Genomic DNA, 22892 nt, shown 5'->3' on the forward strand with positions numbered 1-22892 from the left:
GACCTTTTCCATTCTCACTCATGACACTGTCCTACTAAGAATTTATTAGCTTCATTTTCCACTCCTTTGACTGTAAAAAATAGAAAGATATGCCACTATCATCCAACAGTGGTTTTGTCTTTTGGGATCATTGAAATATAGTCGCCCCTTCATGAAATCTTTAAAAGTATTACCTTAAGGCAGTTTTCCTAGTAATACATTTGACAGACCTCTTGGTCCTTGAAGAGTGATTGTTTCGTATTTTTCCAACCATCCCACAAATTAATAATATTTTTGAAGGTACAATTCAAAACTGAGTCAGGTGAAATTATTTTTGTTGTATATATTTGTAAATCTCCTGTGTTTCCCCGGAAATACGACTTACTTTGAAAGTAAATCCTCATTTGATTTTTACATGTGCTTCCAATATAAGCCCTACCACCAAAATAAGCCCTAGTTAGGACCCCACGCACTCTAGGTTGCATGGGTGGGAAGGCGCACGAGTAAAAATTAAGCTGGGGTGGGGATGGGGGAGGTGGAGCTGTTCTACTTACCAAGTCTCGCACACTCCGGCACCCGCCTCGCCTTGAAGGCCCACTTCTTCTGTAGCTGCTTGCTGCCGCTCACATGTGCCCCCCCCCCAACTTCTGTTTCGCCATCAGAGGCCTTCTGGAAATGCCTCTGCAGCCGAGAAATGGGCTCCAGATTGACGCGTGCAATTCAGAGCTCTGTTATCAGCTGCAGAGGGCTTTCTGGAAGGCCTCTGATGGCAAAACGGAAGCACATGTCAATCTGGAGCCTGTTTCTCAGCTGCAGAGGCTGCAAGCAAGCGGTGGCAGGGCTGTTGGTGCTGCTGTCATGAGGTGAGTCAGTAATTAGATATCCCCCCCCAAAATAAGATCTGGTGCCTTTTTTAGTGGCCAAAAAAATAAATAAAAAATAAGACCACATCTTATGTTCAGGGAAACACAGGTATGTCCAGGTATAGCCATTATGTCCAGCTAGTTGCCAGGAGTCAAGAATGACTTGAAACTCCAAATAAATAAGCTATGATTATTACTGGCTCATTGTACTACTATATTGAACTCATTGTTCATTATGTGTTCCTAATTGGTTAAGATTTAATGTTCCCACTGAATTTTAGAAGACCCACAGGAATGCTCAAAAGTCACACGGCCCCCATTTTCTATGTCTACGTATCTGAGGAGGACAAAATATTTTCCATATCAACAGACAACACAGTTAAGGTCTGTCTTTTTCATATTTCAAATTATATTTCCTTTATGCTCGTTGTATCTCTTTAGCATAACACAATTTTTTTCCTTGCAGATATGGGATATGGAGGATCAGACTTGCTTATTCACTGCTTGTTCAAAAAACAGTGGCATTAAAGGAGAGATTACTACTTGCCATTATATATCAGGGACTCGATCACTCTGTGTTGCCACAGATACATTGGCCATTCTTCACCTAAGATTACGGTAAAGTACAAAGCAACATAATCAGAGCTCCTGATGTTTAGACAGATTCAAGAATTGCATTTATGGAAAATCCAAAATGTAAGAAATTGCTGAAAAAATTCTAGGATTTTTTTTTGAAATAGTGTGATTATTTCACACTATTTCAAAATTCACTTCCAGTGAATACTTGAATTGTGGCATTTATTAGAATCACACTCTTAAGCAAAATATTACAAGGATGTAACATTTTGTAAAATCTATGATAGATGAACATTTAATTTTAAATAATTACTAATATGATTTTTGCATTAGCTTGTTGGAATTTTTAAAACCTATAATGTAAGTCTTTGCTGATTAATGCTAGGGAAAGTATTATTGTAGTTCTCCCAATATACAAGTATTGACTGAAGTACAAGTATTTTTCAATATTTATCAGCCTTCCAATGAACTATAAAGCATCATATAAAATCCTGAGACACAGGGATTTTTATTACTAGATAAAAAAATTTATCTAGTAATAAAGATTAGATTTTTATTATTACTTTATCTAATGCAGTTTTATGTTTAGATACAGGAGTGGCATTAATTAAACCTGAAGTACATATTTCAGTTACTAATTTTTACTTCAAAAGACTTTGTTTAAAGATTTCATTTCCTTTATAATTTCAGATTCATTCGGACAAAAGCATGATTTCAATTCAATTCTACTGAATGAAAAATTAGCTTCAGTTAATGAAATTAAACTACAATGTCTAAAAGATTACACATTCAAATATGTGTTATTATAGTCTTAAATCAAAATATAATTAAAAATGCAATCAGTAGAATTAAAGCAAGTCAAAATGAAGACTTCAGTAATATGATGTAATTCATTCATGTCTGATGAATGCTGGTTGGCCAAATATTAGCCAACAAACTATATAAATATTGTTTTAGGTTCTGTTCGCCAGTTTATGTCAGAATAAAACTTATGATGTAAGAGACCATGATCAGTCAACTTGCCCTCCTCTGTTTCACACAGGGATAATTATTATTCTATTCACACTGTAAAATTGCCAGTGAGAATGAATTGAAAGGGATACTGGTGGATTCCCAGTGATATCTGGAAAAAGTTAATTTAGATAATCTGCAGGTGACTGTCATTGTTTGAAAGAAATCCAATTAAATTTCTACGTGTTCAATTCACTACTCTTATAACACCTATAGTTTTTAAAAGCCAGAAAATAATAGCAGTTCTGGAAAAAAATCACAATATAACACTTTCTTGTGATATTTTCCCAACCTGTATGTATCTGTACATCTCTTTATGTATCACAAATGACTAATGAAAGTAGCCTTAGCCAAGCAAAGAGAATAGTGTGTTATCTAAAGATTTTTATATAAAGAATACTACACATTGGGAAAAAAGAGGGCACAATGGTTTAGCGGTTAAAAAATGCTGAGCTTGCCAGCTAGAAAGATGACAGTCTGGCTTCGAGACCTGAGTGCTGTGCAACTCCCGTTCTTTGGTCCCGCCCCTGCCCCGCTTAGTAGTTCGAAAGCATGAAAATGCGAATAGATTAATAGGTACCACTTCAAGAGGGGGGGGGTAAATAGCATTCTTAACTTAACTTTAACTTTATTTAGACTTTTATACCGCCCCCTCTCCCCAAAGGGACTTCCATGTGCATTGGCATCTAGTCATGCTGGCCGTAGGACCACAGAAAATGCCTTTGGATAACGATGGCTCCCTTGGCTAAGAAACAAACTGGACCGGGGAAACCTTTATCTTTTTACATATTGATTATAAAAATAATTTTACAATGTCTAGATGTTATATTTATGTTTGGTTCCTGAAAATTTAAAAAAAAACCTAATTATGTGATTTAATAATTCTTAAATATAGGAAAGTTTTAATGTGTCCTATTCTCATCTGCAGTTTTAGAAGATTGATACAGAAAGCAAGACAGGGACATGTATCTATTCTGGTGAATATAGAGAAACACAGGCTTTACTTCCTACTATTTTGTTAATTTTATAGAGACATAAAGTTTATCTTGCCACTAAGACTGAAGAATTGAATTGGATCGAAAATAGAATAGAATAGAATTTAATTGGTCAAGTGTGATTGGATACACAAGGATTTTGTCTTCGGTGCATAAGCTCCCAGTGTACACATACACAACAACTTTATTTAGAGATATTACATTCAACAAAACATACTTATTAAGATTAGTATATTAATAAATTTGGTTTGGACAGTTATTTAGGAAAAGGATGATAAAAAAATTGGGCTTTGGAGGACAGATTCATATTTGAATAATTGGACTGCTATTTATTTGTACAGGTTTGATGTACTGTATGATAGCTTTTCCTTTTAATGATAGAATAGTGCATTTGTGTATATTTTGCTAACTAAGCATTAGCAGCAAGACAAATAACATTTAAATTTATTGATAATTTGATTCTGTTGTCTGAAGTAGATCAGCTCCAGATCTTTATATGGTAACTTCCCATAAAAAACCAGTTTTGTGCTGCAAATTCAACAAAGTGTTCAGGCATGTTGTGAGCTGCTCTGAAGATTCTGTAAGTGAAATGATAATTATAACATTCTCTTCAGTTTTGCACCTAGTTATATAATCAATCTATCTACAATCTTCAGTATTCTGAGTTTCTTTGTTTTAGATATGAAGTGAGTTGTAATTCGAGATTGAGCCTTCTCAAAACTGGAATTCCTTGCCAAAAGTCATGGTGAAAATGGCTTTTAAAAAAGATTTTATATATTAATGGAGAATGCAATTATCTCTAGTTAATCTTAGTGTCTCTTTCGGGATCAGAAGCAAATGCTTCTAAATAAATACTTAAAGCAAAACAAGATGTCATATATGTGCTTCCAAAAGCATTCGCTTATTGTGTGTGATAGATCAGTGTTTCTCAACTTCAACAAGTTTAAGACTCACTTTGTGAGAGATGTTGTATAAATGTGACAAATAAATAGTGTGGAATAACCAGCATGTTGAAGTCCACATTTATTAAAGTTGTAGAGGCTGAGAAATACTGCTTTAAATACACTCTATGTTATTATGAATTGGCCTCTCACAAAACAAGACTTCCTGTGTATTTGTTTTAGATTGCAGTGTTTTATAGCCAATCATATATACCGGTATTTCTTCATTTTCTTCTTTTTCCTCCTCCTCCTCCTCTTCCTCTTTTGTCATCAATAAGGCTTACTCTCAGATAAGCTAGATACATTAGGCTGTTGTTTAAAACCAAGCAATTTAAAAATAACCTAAAACTAAGGAGGAATTTCCTAACAGTAAAAACAATTAATCAATATAATGGCTTGCCTTCAGAAATTGTGAGTGCTTTTAAGAAAAAAAACTGGAAAACCATTTGTCTGAAATATAGGATCTCCTGCCTGAGCAGGGGTTTGGACTACCAAAGTCCCTTCCTCCTATTCCTATTCTTTCTTTGTTTTACAGTGCAAACTTCTGACTATCTACTCTTATTGAAGTCAATAAAACCTAATCATCAATAAATTAGCCTCAAATTACAGATGACAAGTTTGTCTCAACAAACCTATTTGTTTATTAAGTTTGTTGGCCTCCCATCTTGCTGCAAGACGACTCTTGTAACCAATATATTTTTAAAACTGCTCTGTGTACTTTAATTTCTGAACAAAATTTCTATACTGTCTGCTACTTCTCTTTGGCTACATTCCAAAATAGAAGAAAACAAATAAATTGTGTTGTAAATGAGGGAGAGGAATGCCTGATAAAACCAAGGGATCAAATAGAAGCCACACGCCCATGAACTGTAATGCTTATAAACACAAGTAATATTATTCTAGGGAAGTATGGCTGTTTTATGTTCAGAAGGTCACAATTCCAATATCCACCCCCTCCCAGCTAGGAAATAAGACTTCTCTGGAACCCTGGAGAGTCAGTGATGTTAACCATACTGGCCTAATAGACCGTCAATAGTGTGACTTGTATAAGGCAACTATACATGTTTTTACATACATTTGACCTTGGTTGTTGCCAAAGAAAAAGGATCTGTTTGCTGGAGCTGTGTGGGCTTCAAACATAATTCAGAAGAAAATCATGTGTAAGCAGAAATATCCTATCCCTCTGCTCTTCATTAAAGAAGCTCCACTTCCTGGGTCCTCTAAGATGACAATGTAATCAATGGGACCTGGAGCCTGCCAACTCTGTCAGACTGTGTGGGGTGGAAAGAAAAGATGAAGGATAGGCTGTTCTTAGATGACCAGACCCTGTGCCATGAGGGGTTTTATAGGTGACAACCAGCACTTTGAATTGCATCCAAAAATCTATTGGCAGAGCAGCTTGTAGAATAGATTTCTCTGTAATATACTTGTTTCAGGATCATGGCAGCAGTGTTTCGATATTTGTCCCTTTTTTTCTTCTTTTAAGGTGGTCAAGGTATGGGATTTCGAAAGCGGGAAGCCTGTATTTGAATTTGGCAATGCTCACGGTGATTCTGCAATTACATGCCTCACATTTGATTTTAGTGGAAGAAGGTACATTTGGAGAGTTTCCGTGCATGAGAAGGGCTGTGATATTTTTTACACGTTGCTAAAGAAATAATTAGGCATTGCAATCATGTTTCAGACTCATTACTGGAGGAAAAGATGGCTGCTTGAAAATATGGAATTATAATAACGGACAGTGTCTTCACACTTTGAAAAAGGGTAAGCAGAACGTTGATTGCATTATCTAAACATTCGTTTCAAGAAGGGGGGGGGAAGAAATAATGACAAGTCCAGCATTATGTTTTTTTTCTGCACAGAAGATCGATATGATGAAGTGCGCGACTGTGCTTATGCGGAGATCAACAAAAATGAGTAAGTTATCCACATTTGTCATAACATGTGGCATTTTAGTGTAGGAAAGGCTAATGAAAACAATGTGGGATTGTTTTGTTTTTTTGTGGGGCTGATTCATATAAACAGGCCTCTTCTTGAAAAAATAAGCTTCAATCCATCAAGGTTGTTTTGGCAGATGTCATAGGAAAGATCTCATGCATTTCCCTCATGTTAGGGATCAGAGGTGGTACTCAGCCGGTTCTCTCCTGTTTGGGCGAACCAGTAGCAGCGCCTGCGGGAAGCTCCACCCACCCGCCCCGACATAATGCGCGAGCACTGCGCAAACACAGAAGGCGGTGTGCATGCGCAGACGAGGCACATGCGAGTGCTCACATTTACGAACCGGTAGGGAAAGTAAGTGAATCCCATCTCTGTTAGGGATCTATTTGAGTCTTCAGGTTTAGAAACTGAAGAGTTTGACCTGTCTAAACCCCAGCCTTCACCAGAGCAATTAAAAGAAAAGAGCACACCTGAAGAGACACAGGTGCCTACTAGCAGATATCCTGTGTCTGGGTTCTGGAAGGTCATGAGCCTATCGTGCTGTACATTCAACAGAAACAATCAAAAGAAAACCAAGCAATCTATTTGATAGAAAGAAAGTTGCTTTTTTTTTTCATTTCAGATACCAGGGATTAAACCCAGAGACTTTAGCATACAATCTTATCTCTGCCACTGAGTTATGGGGATCCCCTTAATTGTTGAGATATTTTATTACATTCAAGGATATAGAGTAGCGCTGGAGAGGGGAATAAACAGCTTGGCTTGCTCTTGTCTTCAGCAGTTAAATATGGAGAAATAAGCATGTAAAACAATGGCATGAGAGTACAGTTTCATTCATACAAAATCCTGTTAAAAGAATTCAATGGTCATTCAGAAGCTGATATATATATTGAAGACAGAGTTACAGAATTAAGATGAATGCCTGATTGCTAAAAATTGGGGGGAAATCTAATAAATGAAACCTCTTACAATAATGAAGAATGAATGAAAATTTTGAGAGTGTATTGCTCAAAATACAAACTCCATTCTGCAGCATGACAACTATAGTCTGAAGTGGATAAGCATCCTTTTTAGCTCAGCTCAGCTGAAAGTGAATGAACTGCTTGAAAAATTAGGGACAACTGAAGATTACACCTATATTTAAAAATGAATAATAGAGAATTCAACTCACTGACAGTTTAATAGCATAATTTATATAAGAGGGATAGTGGAATATAGCTGGCCCTAGCAGCTAGACTATAAACTGCTGCTGCATAGCAAGAAAGACTATAATAATTCAAATTTTGGTAAACATTCATTTCTTTTGCAGGTATATCATAGGTGTGGGATGGGACAGAAGAATAAATTTGTTTTATGTAAGTAACAAATGTCTATACAAAAAATGGTGCCGCTCTTAATTGATCGTTGAAATTGTTGTGTCAAAGTCTCTCTCGTACATAAATAATGGCCTTGTAGTGAGAACACTTTCCATTTTAGTGTAGGAACTGATTCTATTGTCCATGATTTTAAGTGGCCAAAATTGCATTACTTAGTTAATTATGGTCCCCAAAAGCTGGTGTTCTGCTTTCACTGTAGCACCTCTACACTGCCAGTAGCAAATTCAAGACTAGATCAGCAAGAAAATCCAAGAATTCTGTTAGCTACTACCTGAATCTATGGGCAAATACCACTTATTATCCACAGTGGTCAGTGCACATGCAGCAATGAGAAGGCCCTTTCAGAAGTGGAATCACTCTATTCCACTTTCTACACAAGATTTAACCAGATGGATTGATGTGTGTATGTCAAAAATTGAGCTTGATTCCTAGTGATTATATGAGGCATATCAATGAGGTTTTCTTGGCAACAGTATGTTACGCTTTTTTTGTGTTCTTTCTGTATCAACCATCACAGTGGTATATTGTGTGAAAAGTGGCTTCCAAGCCAGTAAAGACTCAAGAGTCTATTAATAATCGGTTGCAGACTTCAACCTTTATAAGCAGGGGGATAAAAGAAACCTATGAGAAAGAAAATCAGAAAGCTTCCATTATAATACATCTAAATATATGTTGTCTCTAAATTGAAAAGACTCACTTTAAATCAGGTAGTTACCAAACAGCCTGACAATTCCATGCAAACAGATTTCAAATTCTTTTAAAGTCTGTTAGCTGCTATCGAGGCCCTGTTAATGACTTAAGTGGACAGAAGAGTAACAATACAGAGGATGTAAGGATAGAGTTACATTTAATAGATGAGATTGTGAAGCATGAGAAGATGAAAGTCAAGACTTCTCTCTGTATGTGGAGGAGCAAGAAACAAGGATTGCAATAGGACTGGGTATAAATTCTAGATTGGTTTCTTACACCCAGAGACTATTGTGTTATGGCTACTGTTGGATAAGGTGAATGGAAAAGACTGGACTTGATGTTCAGTAACAAATAGCTCTTTATTCTGCAACTATATACAACCCAGCAACTTGCCTGTCTGGCATCTTTCCCTTTTATAAGGAGCTGTCAGACAGCTTGACCAATCATATTCAAACTAGTTTCCTGCCGAAACAGTGAACCTGAGTGAAGCCTACTTGCTTTGTTCTGAATACTTAACAGGTACTCTTCTAAAACTGCAATAAAGGTTTACTTGTAGTCGTATTTGTTCACGTCTCCGGGGCTTTATAGATAATTTGTAACTGTGAATGAATGACACACTTCAAATTCAGTTTAATGTCAGAACTGGATAACTGTTTAGAAAAAAATGTAAAATAAAATGGTAGCCTTGTAAGGCTTCAATGGGAGGATGGATTGCAATACAAGCGGCATGGGAATCCATAACCTACTCATAGGAACAAATGCTGGTAACTTATTGAATGCAAACTCAGATGAGAAATAGGCGACAGATTTGGGTAATTTTAAAGGAATAAATAGAATTAGAGCTAAATTTTCTTTTTGTATGTCTGGAAATGCAAAGTTCATGTTGGAGACTATAAATGATTATCTTAGATATAATTTTATTGGATATTTTCTGTTCTAGGATTCCACAGATGATTTCTATCATATTAAGAAACCTCAGCCCCACTGGCAGGATGACATAGTAAGAAATATTTGGCATATAAAGTGCTATATAAACAGTTTGGGATAAGCAGTTTGATTACATTTGGGGAGTTGGATAATGTAAGAGGGGAGATAAATCCCTGATCCGATCCATCTTTGTGGATTGGCACTGCTGGATAAATTTAAAATACCTACTTTGTACTTTCCTTAGGAATACATCACATGATCTAGCTCCAGATAAATTCACAAACCATTTTTCTGCCTAAAAGAACAATGAAGCATAAATAAATCAGCAAGAGGGAGAGAGGGATCCACTTCTATATCTTGTGGACTGGAAGCATTATTCTGGTGAATCAGAAGAGGCCTACAACAAGTTGAAGCTTTCCACCTCCAAACAGATTATCTGTAAAGCCTGGAAACACCAGATGACCTATTTGTCTTATTGACTCATCAGATGTGGATAATCAGATGTTACTCCATGGGGTTGAAACTCTCTTTTTCTGATGAGTTCCAATAGGATAAATTAGTCACATGATGCTTTCTTGTGGCCTGTGTGACTGAGGCCACCCATAGATAAATGAACATGGCAGTGTCCAAAAATATAGGGTTATTTTTTCATAAACGTCAGCCTATTAACTTTATTTTATAAAGTAGATTTATTTCCACTGTATACTTAGTGGCTATAAGCAACTCATGAGAGCTTACACTTATGAAGTTATACTGAATTGTGTAATTTCATCTACCTGTTGGTTTGCATATTGTGTAAAATATAATCAAAACCAAAACACAACTCAAATCAGTTTTGTTCACTTTTTTCTTACTTATTTTCTGACTTCTTTTTTTCTTATCCAGAACTGGGGGCACAAAGAAGACATTCTCTGTGTTGCTCAGTGTCCCCCTAATCTTCTTGCAACATCCAGTTATGATGGTGAGATTATTGTTTGGAATATGGTCTCAGGTCACATAGACCATAGATTCTACATTCCAATGACTACAGCTGCCTCTGTTCATTCTCAGAGTAAGTTCACTAATCAAAAAAAGACTGTAGAATATAATTCTCACATTGCCATGAATAATTCTTTATGAATCATTGCATATGGAATTGCCCAGAAATGGAAAATACGGGGGAAATTTACACTTGAACCCTAGCCCATATTGACTAGCCTTGGGATAGTTAAAACAACTCAATGTTTTACCGCACTAGGAATAGTTCAGTCAGCCCATTAATTTTGATGTTATTTTAATATATATGTCACCTCCTGATTTCCAGATGGGTGGGCAGGAAATGATCTTTATTTGGCATAAGTTCTTAAACTGTTTAATTAATGTATCTCAGTCATGTGTTCAACACAGCTCTTTTGACTAACATTAGAAACAGATTTCTGCTAGAACTTCAACTACAGCTCATATCTTTGAAATAAGAACCTTAAAATAAGATCTCTATCCATTTATTTCATTCAGATGTGGTTTTGTCTGTTGTAGTAAGATCTTAGGGCATGGCTTACACAATTAAGAAGGATAGATCACATTCATAAGCAAAAGACAAAATTAAAATAGCAGGCAATAGATCAGGGTGGGAGAGGTTAAAACGTAGCAGATTAAAGCAACAAACCTTTCTGAAAAGTTTGATCCCCAAAAAGTTTCTTCCAAATATAATTAAATGAGGTGTATTTGTAGCAGATATATACATTTACAGTTGTAGTCGTAAAAAGTATATACAGGTGAAACTCGAAAAATTAGAATATCGTGCAAAAGTTCACTTATTCCAGCAATGCTCAGTGGCTAAGACGCTGAGCTTGTTGATCAGAAAAGTTGGCAGTTTGGCGGTTCGAATCCCTAGCGCCGTGTAATGCAGTGAGCTCCCATTACATGTCCCAGCTTCTGCCAACCTAGCGGTTTGAAAGCATGTAAAAATGCAAGTAGAAAAGTAGGGACCACCTTTGGTGGGAAGGTAACAGTGTTCCATGCGCCTGTAGCGTTTAGTTATGCTGTCCACATGACCACCAAGACATCTTTGTTCAGTGCTGGCTCTTTGGCTTTGAAATGGAGATGAGCATCACCTCCTAGAGTCGGAAACGACTAGCACATATGTGCGAGGGGAACCTTTACCTTACATATTGTGCCAAGTCTTGGTTAATTTAATTATGACTTAATTGGCAAACTATAAATGTCTGGATGCAAATCCAAGCGAAATAAATTTCATAATAATATATTGGAATATAATGCAGTTGGGCTATGCCTTTTGTACAGTGCTCTGAAAAACTCACATTTTCTTACAGTGATTATATGTTTTTTTCTTCCCCACCAGTTGATGTGACACGGATCATTTTTCTAAAGACTCGTGCTGTGAAATTCGATTCAACTACTGCATCTCTGGTTTCCAATGGGCCACAAGGTAGGATTAATGGATAATTAACAAAACAACCATGGTGATAACTTATGGTAATTTATTGATGATCCCAATTTGGAGATAAATTCTATTTTAATTAATTTTGCTTATGTTTTTACAGACTAGATAAGGGAATGATACTTTGGTGTCAGGAACCTTGCTTCCAGTTGTCACAGCATCATCAATCATGCTAAAAACATGGAAAGATAAAGTAATGAGATTAGAAGTCGTAGCGAGCGTCCTAGCAATCTTAAGCTTTATATAGTCAAGTCTTCAATCACTGTAGTTTTATAAATTTGCCTTCAGGTCATTCAGTTAAAGTTAGTACAAAAGTATGCTTGTTTAAATGTTACCAAATATTTCATCTTGTGTCTTTATGATTTCCCCCCCCCCCTCCCCCAGGTTATCTGCATTTCTGGAGCCTGTTTTCAGAGGATCCTCTCATAGCAAGTTTTCAACCAGTAAGTTTAATTGATAAAATTAATGGCTGTAAAAGTTAGAAAGAAAATCAGTTTGCTGTAGAGATTAAAACTAGAAACCGGGTGACTCTAAGCTCTAGATTAGCTGACTTTGGGTCAGTCACTTTCTCTTAGCCCTAGGAAGAAGGCAATACCAACCCCTTTCCAAAAACCTTTTCAGAAAACGTCTGGGACTTATTCAAACAGCTGCCAGGAGTCAAGACTGACTTGAAGGCAATCATCATCATAATCATAATATACTAAATCCAGTTTATATATCTAGCTGATTGTGTGATGAATTATAAACAGATCTTCAGCATGAATACTGGTAAATTTGCAGTCCTTTGTTTCACTGATTGAAGTTTAAGATCATCATCGCATGAAGTACTCATCTTGTTAAATCTTTATGAATGCAAGATTTTACATTGCCTTGTGGTATAAACCAGAGACTATATGGATGTTATTGGAGTTACTTAAGGAATTCAGGCTCCCTGAAATGTAATGTGAGCAGATAGCTGACAAGAAATTCCTGGACATGCAAATCAGAATCTCATTCTTTGGAATTTTTACCTCTCCTTATACTGTATAGTCATGAAGTCATGCCGTTTTCAAAATAGTGCATACTTTTACAGTGTACCACTGTATACTCCAGTCTAGGGGGAAATCCCTGATCAGCAGCATTGCTACGACTGCAGATGATTCCTATATGTATGCAGCTGATGAAGATGGTTATGTGTATGTCCATGACATCCAAAATTATGCCCTTCAGGATACCAAAGAAGAAACACCAAAATGTATGTGTATATTACAGCTTTGTATCTCGAACTGGAAGAATGAATTTTAAAAAATTAACCTAGAGTACATTATTTCAAAAAAGGTGAATTGGTCCAGATATCACTCACAAAGTGGTATTCCTACACTGTATGGTTTAATTTTATAAACAGGCACTATTCTTCAATAAGGCTGGTGAAATAATCACTTAAAATGCAAAATCAAGAGCTGTTTTTATTATATTTTTATATGAAGTACTCCTATTTAATTATTGCAATAGACAAGAAACAATAGAGAAAATATTATGTTTATAAAAGCTGTAAGAGGCAAGTTTGAATGGAGTATTTAAGTCATTATTCTGTAATCTTTCTTTTAAAGATCAAGTCTACATATTGCACTTGGTCTGGATGCCAGCCTCCTATAATTATTACTCAAGTCAGTTGTTTCTTAATAAGACATATATGTTGTTCAAATCATGCTTTGTGTAAATTATGGATGTTCCCATAGAAAAGAGACCTAGTCTTCTTTATTTTAGCAGATAAAGTACCTGTATTTTGAGGGATATGAATTTGGAATCTTCCTAAAAGCTAAAATGCAGGAAAAATGAATCCGTTTATTTTCTTTCAGTCCTTGTTATGGAATTATTTTTATCTCCTCTCCAAGCCTGAAGTAAACTTTGTATGGCGGGTGTTTTTGTGGGCAAGGGAAAGTGAGTGCTATATAGACTGGAAGAATATTGGAGTCCACAAAATTTCCATTGATTTTTTTTCTTGTTCTGAATGCTAGTGAGTATATACTATGGAAGTTTTAACAGGAGTAGAACGAGGTGCTCCAAAATTACATTCCCCCTATAACCTCATTCTTCAGTACTCAGATATTTTCAGAGACTACAGTCTTAAGGTCTCACGTATTATATGTTTAAATACAAGACCTTAATATATATACTGTAGTGCAGTGATGGCGAACCTTTTTTGGCTCGCGTGCCACAAGTGGGGGGAGCGCAGGGGGGGCGAGTGCGGGCGTGCTGCACCCATAATGCAATGCACGACCCCCCCAGTGCGCATGCGCGCACAACGCGTGACACCCCCCCCATTTTTACATGCTTTTTTCGCCCTCCCCAGGCTCCAGGGGCTTTATAGGAGCCTGGGAGGTGAAAGGAGCCTCCCCTGACCCCCTGGAGGCCCTCCGGAGGCTTCAGGGACCGTCCGGAGGCTTCCCTGAAGCCTCCGGGGGGGGCGGGGCAGGCTCTTTTTGCCCTCCCCAGGCTCCTATAAAGCATCTGGAGCCTGGGAAAGGCGAAAAATAGCTTTTAAAAAGGTGAACTCAGCTGGCCAGCGTGCGCATGCACGCTGGCCAGCTGACAGGGCAGCGCCTCGCGTGCCCTGACAAATGGCTCCGTGTGCCACTTGTGGCACCCGTGCCATAGGTTCGCCATCATTGCTGTAGTGTTTTTCTCTATTAATATAATTCTGAACAGTCCATGAATAAACTTATATTTTTCTTTCTCGTTGCTTCAGATGTGAACCATTGGCGAGCTCATTTAGGTCTGGTTCTAACGTAAGTATGATCTTAACCATTACAAAAGATTAATTTGTGCTTATATAGTAGGTCTGATTATTTTCTTTCAATCCACAGGTTAGAAGTTATAGATGAAGATAATATCCTTTTATCCTGTTCTATTGATTGTACAATTCGTTTGTGGAGTCTGAATGGAGAGTACATTGGTAAATCAATATGTTTGTAAAACATGAGCATAATCCGATACCTTAAATGTTAATAAACACTTAGAAGAAGGGAAATTGGATAGTTGTAGTAACAGAGTTGACTTAAATATATATCTTTCTGTTTATCATTATAATGCAATGGAAAACCATGACACAATTTTATTGCCTGACTTTATGGCACTTTAAATAAATCATCAAGTAAGAGTTTTATCAGATAAATGAGAATGATTTACATTACAATATAAGATAAACTATAATTTAGTATAATTTAAGATGTAGTGGATGTCAGGGTTCCAAGTAACAGACCCTACGAGATCAAAACTCCAAGGCAGGGTTCCTCAAAGTATAGATTTATTAGGCATTGGCACAGCTGGTGAAAACCCGAATCTGAAGTTCCCTGCCCAGTTCAAAATCCAAAGTTCTTCCTCTCCCCATCACACACAACCATCACATGCCCCAATCAGGTCTCTCTTTCCATCCCAGATGCCTCCCATCCATGCCCTCCAGGTGCTGGTGAGAGTGTCCCTGGTTCCCAGAAGGAAGAATGTTATTTGGGCTATGTATTCCCCCAGCTATTTCTACTCCCCCCTCCCTTTTCCCATAGCTCCATCCAGCCTCGCTGTGGCAACCCTGAAGATGCTCAAAGATGACTCCAGGGTTGAAGGGGAGAGGGGTTTTTTTTCGCAGTAGCAAAATAACACTGCTGCTTCTTTTTTAAAAAAATATGTACAAAACAGTCTGCAATTTTTAATCATCCTCCCTTTCTTCCTTTGTATAATCCAGGGGTGTCCAAACTTGGGAACTTTAAGACTTGTGGACTTCAACTCCCAGAATTCCCCAGCCAGCAGCTGGCTGGGGAATTCTGGGAGTTGAAGTCCACAAGTCTTAAAGTTCCCAAGTTTGGACACCCCTGGTATAATCCCTTTGGAGAAGGAAAGAGGAAGGAAAGAACGAGAAAAGCCTAAAGCATATAAAAATAAAAAATTAGATACTATTTTGTTGCGACTATTTTGTTAGTGTGATGAATTATTTGATTTTGAACTGTCTGCTGTTTTCTATTTATTTTTATCAGTGGACATAATATAATGAACTTGATGCAGGTTTAATTGTACTAATATATGATTGCTCATAATAAAGCAAGTTAATCAGTTGGTCTTATCAGTTGGTTAATCAGTCCTATTAATATAAATGAGAACTACATGTAATTAGCTTTGAATTTTTGCTATGTGAAAAAGAAGTAGTTTTTTTCTACGAAAGACCACATCTTCTTTAGAGCTACCAGATTTGGGCTACAAAACTCTGCCCAGTAAAGATAGCAAAGAGTTAGTTCTCTGTATCTGTTTGCTGCCATCTAATGGTTATTTGGATTTTAGCAATCCAACTACAGTAGCCCTAACATTATTCAGTTTCATGTTATCGTTTTTATAATATCTTCCATGCATATTTTCACTGTAATCCTCTATGCCTTTTCAACCTTAAAATCCACTGATTAAGGTTGTAAAGTGTGCTACCATGTGAGTAGCCTTACATGAATCCCTGGAGCACTATTACTTCAATTCTAATAGACTCCAGTTTGAAAGAAATATCTATGGACAATGTATTTCTATATGCACTGATGATGTTGCTTAGTTGGGTAATGAGACATCTGCAAGTAAGCGACCAAGCTCAGAGACTCCATAATTAAACCCTGAGCTTCATATATTCTCTATTGAATTATACGTGCCCATCAAGTTTGCACATGTTAACAAAAGCAGGAAGTCAGTGGCATCATGGCAATAATAGTTATGCGCATACTGGATGTAATTGGCAGCATCCAATCTACACCTAGGTTTGACTGGGCTTACACAATTTGTTTCATTGTTTATAAGGCTTATTGACTAAACAAATAGCTGGATTTGTATATTACAAATAATAGTTAGGTTCACAAAACATATTAAGACAAAATCATGCAAGTTAGCTTTGTGAACGTAATCATTGCCATGCTTAGACCAAACCATGGGAAATAATTCTATTGCTTTTAATGCATCTATTCTGAGCATAATTGAGTCCACATTCAGCTTGGTGTTAAAAATGGTTTTGTAATATAAGCTTTGTTCCCTTGGTCTGTAATGAAAGAGTGGACTATCAGATATGAATGATATGTTAGCAGTTTTTCCAGCCCCCCTTTTTTTCTGTTTGAGCAATATATAAAATGTTCTGTTATAATATCATTATGTAATAATATGTTTGATCTTCTTCAAAGATATTTTCACAGAATGATCCTCCTTTAATAAGTCTGTTTGGGAGTTTCTATCATTGCCTTGCCCTGGGCATAGCCATACATTATTCTCTAGGAATGCAAAAGTAGATTCTTGAGTTAACATTAAAAATGAAGCTAAGATTAGGTTTTGCAGATGTGAAAGCTCTTACAATGGTAAAGAAAGTCTTATAATGGCAAAGTATATGCAAATCTAATTGTATTTATATATTATTTATATATTAGTTCCCTTTTTAGCCTGCATCTCTTTCTCCCACTAATGAATAATTAACTTTTTGGGGGAGTACGTTTCTCAGCATTGAACTTTGAAGGCACCTGTCATCTGTTTTACTACGTCTTGTCTGGTCTCAGATTCTTCATATTTGCTAGTTTCAGCATTGCAGTATATTTCCTTCTTCCATTCATAGGAACCTTTGGCCAGGAAGAACCTTGGGAAATTTTTAACAGATCCTCCTGGAAACATCCCATGGTCCCTTATGAGATTTTGATAGATCCACAGAGTATGCCCATACATCCTATGCTGGAAGACACTTCCTCTGACATGCAGATCATCAGCCAAGATGAGAATAAAAATCCTTCCAAGGTTTTATTATGTTAACTATAAGTTACACAGACTATGCTTTGGCGCGGCTTGCAGGAAAAAATGTAAACTATACTGGGATGTAGTATGGTCAGTGTGGGCAGACTTCCTGTCACAGAATAACCAGATCAACTTGTGATTTATTTTATTTGTTCTTAAATTCACTCCTTTTATTCTTCCTAACACTACGCCTCTTGCTCTAGTGTCTACTCCACTCTTACAGAGCTGGGATACTAGCATTTCTCCCTCAATATGAAGCCTTCTTATTAGGTAGACCTAGAGGCTTTTATTATAAGGTTTGGTTTCAAGTTCAACTTCAAGTTTTAATTTCTAGTAAATAGCCACTATGGGAATAATAGCAGTGTTTTTTCTAGTTCTTAATAAAACAAATGATTAGCAAAGTTATAGGTTGTAAATCATGCTTAAAACCAATAATAGCACTCACAATCATACAGACCCTGAATCATCTATAGTCCTTGACTTGCAACAATTCATTAGGTGACAATTTAACACCACTGAAAAAGTGACTTATGACCATTTTTCACACGGCCCTTGCACCATTCTCATAGTCACATGATCAAAATTCAGACGCTTGGCAACTGGGTTCATATTTATGATGGTTGCAGTGTCCTGGTGTCATGCGATCAACTTTTGTGACCTGGCAAGCAAAATAAAAGGGGAAGCCAGATTCACTTAACAACTGTGTTACTAAACAAACACAGTGATTCACTTAACAACTGTGGCAAGAAAGGTCATAAAATGGGGCAGAATTGACAACTGACTTAGGAATGCTGGGCTCAATTGTGGTCATAATTTGAGGATTAGCTATATAGTCAACAGGTATTAAATGTAATCTTTCAGCAGCATATGAGAAATAATACACAAATTCTCCTGTGAGGGCAAGAAAATACACCTGATAATAAGATATCATGTGCAATCCTGCTGAAACAACCTGCGCATATTTTTGTAGCAACTATGCATATAAATACGTAGAACCTAGGGGTCAGTATTACTGTATAGCACTGAGGGCTAACCTTTTTCCCATCGCGTGCCAAAAGTGGGGGGAGCGCAGGGGGGGTTGTGCACAGGTGTGCCCACACACCCATAATGCTATGCGTGTGACCCCCTCCCCCCACTTTTGGCGCACAATGGACCTGTTTTTCGCCCCCCCCCCCCAGGCTCCATAGACTTTCTAGGAGCCTGGGGAGGGCAAAGGCAGCCTCCCCCCCCCCCCGAGACCCTCCGGAGGCTTCCCTGAAGGCTCCACGTGAAAAAACGGCCCTATGGCCAAACTGGAAGTGACTTCCGGTTTGGCCATAGGGCTATTTTTCACCCTCCGGAGCCTTCGGGGAAACCTCCTGAAGGCTCCGGAGGGCAAGAAACAGCACTAGAAGCAAACTGGAAATCTGTTCCTGAACTTCCGGTTTGCCCGTAGGGCCAGTTTTTCACACTCCGGAGGCTTCAAGGCAGTCTCCAGAGGGCCAAAAATGGCCTTAAAAGAAGGGCGAAGTCAGCTGGCTAGCATGCACATGCATGCTGGAGCTGACAGGGCAACGCCTCGTGTGCTCTAACAAATGGTTCCATGTGCCACGCGTGCCTTAGGTTTGCCATCACGGCTATATAGCAATTAGAAAATTAGAATGTTTCCTATCCTTATTTTAATCTTTTGCCATCTGACATAATTTGCTCAGAGTTCTGTAATCACATTATGATGGCAGCAAATGTGATTGCAGTGACAATGCTAACATTAGTTGTCTTTATACTTTCATCAGAAGGCTATTTATAACCCACACTCGTCACAAATTACTGTTACGGATGAGGATATTGAAGAAGAAATTAACAAGAGGCTTTACTCACAAGCTTCAAGCAGGCGGTAAGAAGTTGAGGTTGATAAATGAATGGATACGTTTTCAGAGTGTTGTTTTTCTACCTGCAATTTCCTTTTTTTTTTTTTTTAGGATGAAGTATGAGAGATCCAAGCTTTCAAATAGATGGATTAAACACAGGGGACCAAGCATTTATCATGCCATCGACTATTATGAAATTGATAATTTCCCAGGAAACTGTGAGAAACCTGATTTGTCTGTCCTTGGGGTAGACATATTCAGGGCTAATTATCAAGGAGCAACAGAGCAGTAATATACTTCAGTAACTTGTTAATCTCATAACTGACACTTACCCAATTCAGATAATTTTCTGTTAAACCTAATAATTGATACTGTTTTGCAGACTTGTTTCACACATGCTAAGCCATGGTTTGCTTAATTGTGTTTTACAGAATTAGGCACAATTGGTTGGGTTCACATTTAATGAAAGATTTTCTAAACCACTGACACAGATTGTAATATACAGTACTTGGCTAGAGTGTAGAGACTTAAACTAAACAAATTTTATGTGACAGTTGTTGTTAGTTGCGAAGTTGTGTCTGACCCATCACGACCTCATGGACAATGTTCCTCCAGGCCTTCCTGTCCTCTACCATCCTCTGGAGTCCATCAAAGCTCATGCCTACTGCTTCGGTGACTCCATCCAGCCACTTCATTCTCTGTAGTCCCCTTCTTCTTTTGCCCTCAATTTTTCCAAGCATTAGGCTCTTCTCCAGTGAGTCCTTCCTTCTCATTAGATGGCCAATGTGTATGTGACAGTACTTAGCTGCAAGGGGTTGAAGGACAACACAATGTGCTAAACTGTATTTCTTTGGTTGGTACATTTTTAAAAGTTGTGTTAAACCTACCCCACAAATACACTGGTGTTTGGCCTGCTCATCTCAAAATGATGTAAACTTAAATTCAGTAGTGGGAAAAGCAAAAAAGTTTTAGGAGGCTGTATATAATGAAGGGACCAAGCTGCCCACTGACTATAAATCATGGCATACAGACAATTTTGACTAAATTATCAGAAATCAAAGCAAGACAAATCATAAAGGTTTAGATGGCAGCGTGAACCAACAGGTGCCCGTTCTCTCGTCAAAATATTTCAAACTGCAGGAGTGAAGAACCAAGACTTTCCAGATGTTGTTGGACTTCAAAAGTTCTTGTCAACTTCAGCAAGATGGTAATTGTTGGAATGGTGGAAGTTGTACTCCAATTCAGCTGTTTCTTTAATATCATACTTTGATCCAAGAGATTGCACACCGTTTCTTCCTGGGAGACAGAGCTTCCAGCAAACGTGGTATACCCCTTTCTGAAGAATCTACCTTTCAATTCAGGGATTTTGAAGAACTACCATCGTGTGTACGTAGTGGTGGTAGGGAGATTGTTGGTATGGTAGTGGCTGACAATTTCACAGCATCCTGCAGAGTAAATTATCTGGACCCTTTTCAAACACAGTTCAGGACTGAGGATGGAATGGAGATAGCATTGGTCACCCCTAGGATAACTTGTGTCAGGCCTTAAAGTGCATCTCTTTTGACCCTGTTGGACCTTTTGATGTTTTTTTAATACCACTGATCATAATATCCTCTTGGACCATCTCGATTGGTTGGGAATTGGGGGCATTGTTTTGTAATGTTTCTATTCCTTCCTCAGTGAGTCATTTCAGACTGTGATGTGGGGAACAAAAAGCAGCTCAGTGGCCCAACACATGGGATGCAAAGGGTCCATTCCTTCCTTCATTTGTTAAATATATAGAAGTAGCTAGCTGAGACCATTTCACCATCTTATTCCTTGTAGGCTGATGATACTCAATCTGTACATCACTATCTCAGGCTGTAAGGGAGATATTATCAATGTCCTTTCCCAATGCCTGGAGTCTCTAAGCATCTCGATGGGAGAGAACAGGTTGAAGTTGGAAGCCTAGTAAAATTACAGTAGCAGTTTGTACATCAGAATCCTCCATTGCCATCATTTTTTGATAGGCAGGCACTACTCATGAAAGAGCATGTCTGCAATATGTGAGTCATTCTGGATATGCATCTTCTGCTTTAACGATAGGTAGAAACCATGGTCAGAGGGATCTATGCACAGCTTTGGCAGGTGTACTAATTACAGAAATACACTAATTGGAGTAAGGAGGACCTGGCTAAAGTAACTCATGTTCTCATTAACCTCTGAAAAGACTGTCAGAATGTGCTTCACATGGGCTTTAGAAGTTACCAGGAAACTCAAAATGGTCCATAAAATGGCAGCTTGCATGTTTCCTTGCTCTCACAGCTGGGAGCAGGTCACACTAGTTCTGCTGGCCCTGAATTGGCTAGATAGAATTTATAGTGCTGGTTTTAACTTATAACGCTACTTGTCTTGGCATTTAAATACCTCCAGCACCATCTACTCTAATCAGCCACAGACTAGTGTATTAGAACATCCAGGGAGAAATGGCATCACATGTATGTGTGCAGAATCTAGAATTGAATGCTATCTGGTCTTGATTTTTGTTTTATTTTTGTATCCTTTTTAATGGTCACGTGTCAGAAACTTATTGTGGTTATTGAGATTGGTTTTAACCTGAACTTGGAAGTTTTAATCCTTGTTTTCTATATACTGTAAACTACCAAGAGACACTTGGATTGTGACAGGGTAATGCTTTTCAAAATAAACACTACCCAAGTGTGATACAAATAAAGCAATAGAAAATATTGTGGTTATCTGGATGTTTGAAGATTACCTTCACAGCTCCTAAGGTGGCATTGGCCTCTTGTTCCAATGGTTTCATTTTTCTTCCATTAGCTTTTATCAATGAAATATTACATGGAAATATTCTGAATCAAACAGTTGAAATTATAATCTGAATTATTCACAAAATGTGGAACTCAACCTTAGTTTTGGTTTATTGTTTTACTTCACTTTTCATTTTCAACTTTTTTGCATTGCTTCTTACTGTGCAATACTCAAAACACATTCACCTCTATTCTGTTCCCCTAGTTCAAACGAGTGTTCTTACCTATCAACTCAGCTTTATTCTTAATTCTTTTTTCCTCAAACTACCACAATATTTAATTGACCTTTAACATTTTGGATTTAATAGACTATGTGCTACTGCGCATAGATACAATCCTACTCCCAATTTATCACATATAAAATGCATAAAAGGTCACGTGCAAAATCCTAAATTCAAGACCACTGCTTTAAGGGACACCTTTTCCCCAGCTCATTAAAGCAAAGGTCTTGTGTCTTGTCACTATTACCATAAATGTTTAATCCAATTCTTTATTAATGACCTGCTCACACTATCTACCAAAGCTAGCACTTTCTGCTGCGTTATCATAAAGGTTATTTAGAAAGCTTTTTACCTTTCAAAAATTCCCAGTTTGTTTCTACGTTTTTCATTTTAGTTGAAATGAAGCTACCAACATCTGCTTATATTTTTTTTGTCTGTCATTTACTATGGTTGAAATTTGAAGATTAGCAAATTTATTCAAGAACAGTTTTTTGCTATGACAGTTCAGT

The 22892-nt window shown here is 37.5% G+C and overlaps 1 protein-coding gene across 1 annotated transcript in view; it reads left to right on the forward strand.

Annotated features, from left to right (window-relative positions):
• The window catches only part of LOC309390644 (cilia- and flagella-associated protein 337-like), a 42472-nt gene extending 20408 nt beyond the window's left edge, over nt 1-22064 (forward strand). The window contains exons 14-30 of the mRNA XM_081950196.1: nt 1124-1226; nt 1309-1460; nt 3902-4004; nt 5852-5958; nt 6050-6129; nt 6228-6282; nt 7613-7658; nt 9310-9369; nt 10182-10347; nt 11638-11724; nt 12121-12179; nt 12829-12970; nt 14465-14504; nt 14583-14671; nt 17336-17511; nt 19281-19381; nt 19467-22064. Coding sequence (XP_081806322.1) covers nt 1124-1226; nt 1309-1460; nt 3902-4004; nt 5852-5958; nt 6050-6129; nt 6228-6282; nt 7613-7658; nt 9310-9369; nt 10182-10347; nt 11638-11724; nt 12121-12179; nt 12829-12970; nt 14465-14504; nt 14583-14671; nt 17336-17511; nt 19281-19381; nt 19467-19647 — 1747 coding nt within the window. The 3' untranslated portion in view covers nt 19648-22064. The remainder of the gene's footprint in view (nt 1-1123; nt 1227-1308; nt 1461-3901; nt 4005-5851; nt 5959-6049; nt 6130-6227; nt 6283-7612; nt 7659-9309; nt 9370-10181; nt 10348-11637; nt 11725-12120; nt 12180-12828; nt 12971-14464; nt 14505-14582; nt 14672-17335; nt 17512-19280; nt 19382-19466) is intronic.
• Nucleotides 22065-22892: the final 828 nt, after the last annotated feature.

The sequence above is a fragment of the Natrix helvetica genome (assembly GCF_964273705.1).
Source record: "Natrix helvetica genome assembly, chromosome: 4".
Taxonomy (NCBI): domain Eukaryota; kingdom Metazoa; phylum Chordata; class Lepidosauria; order Squamata; family Natricidae; genus Natrix; species Natrix helvetica.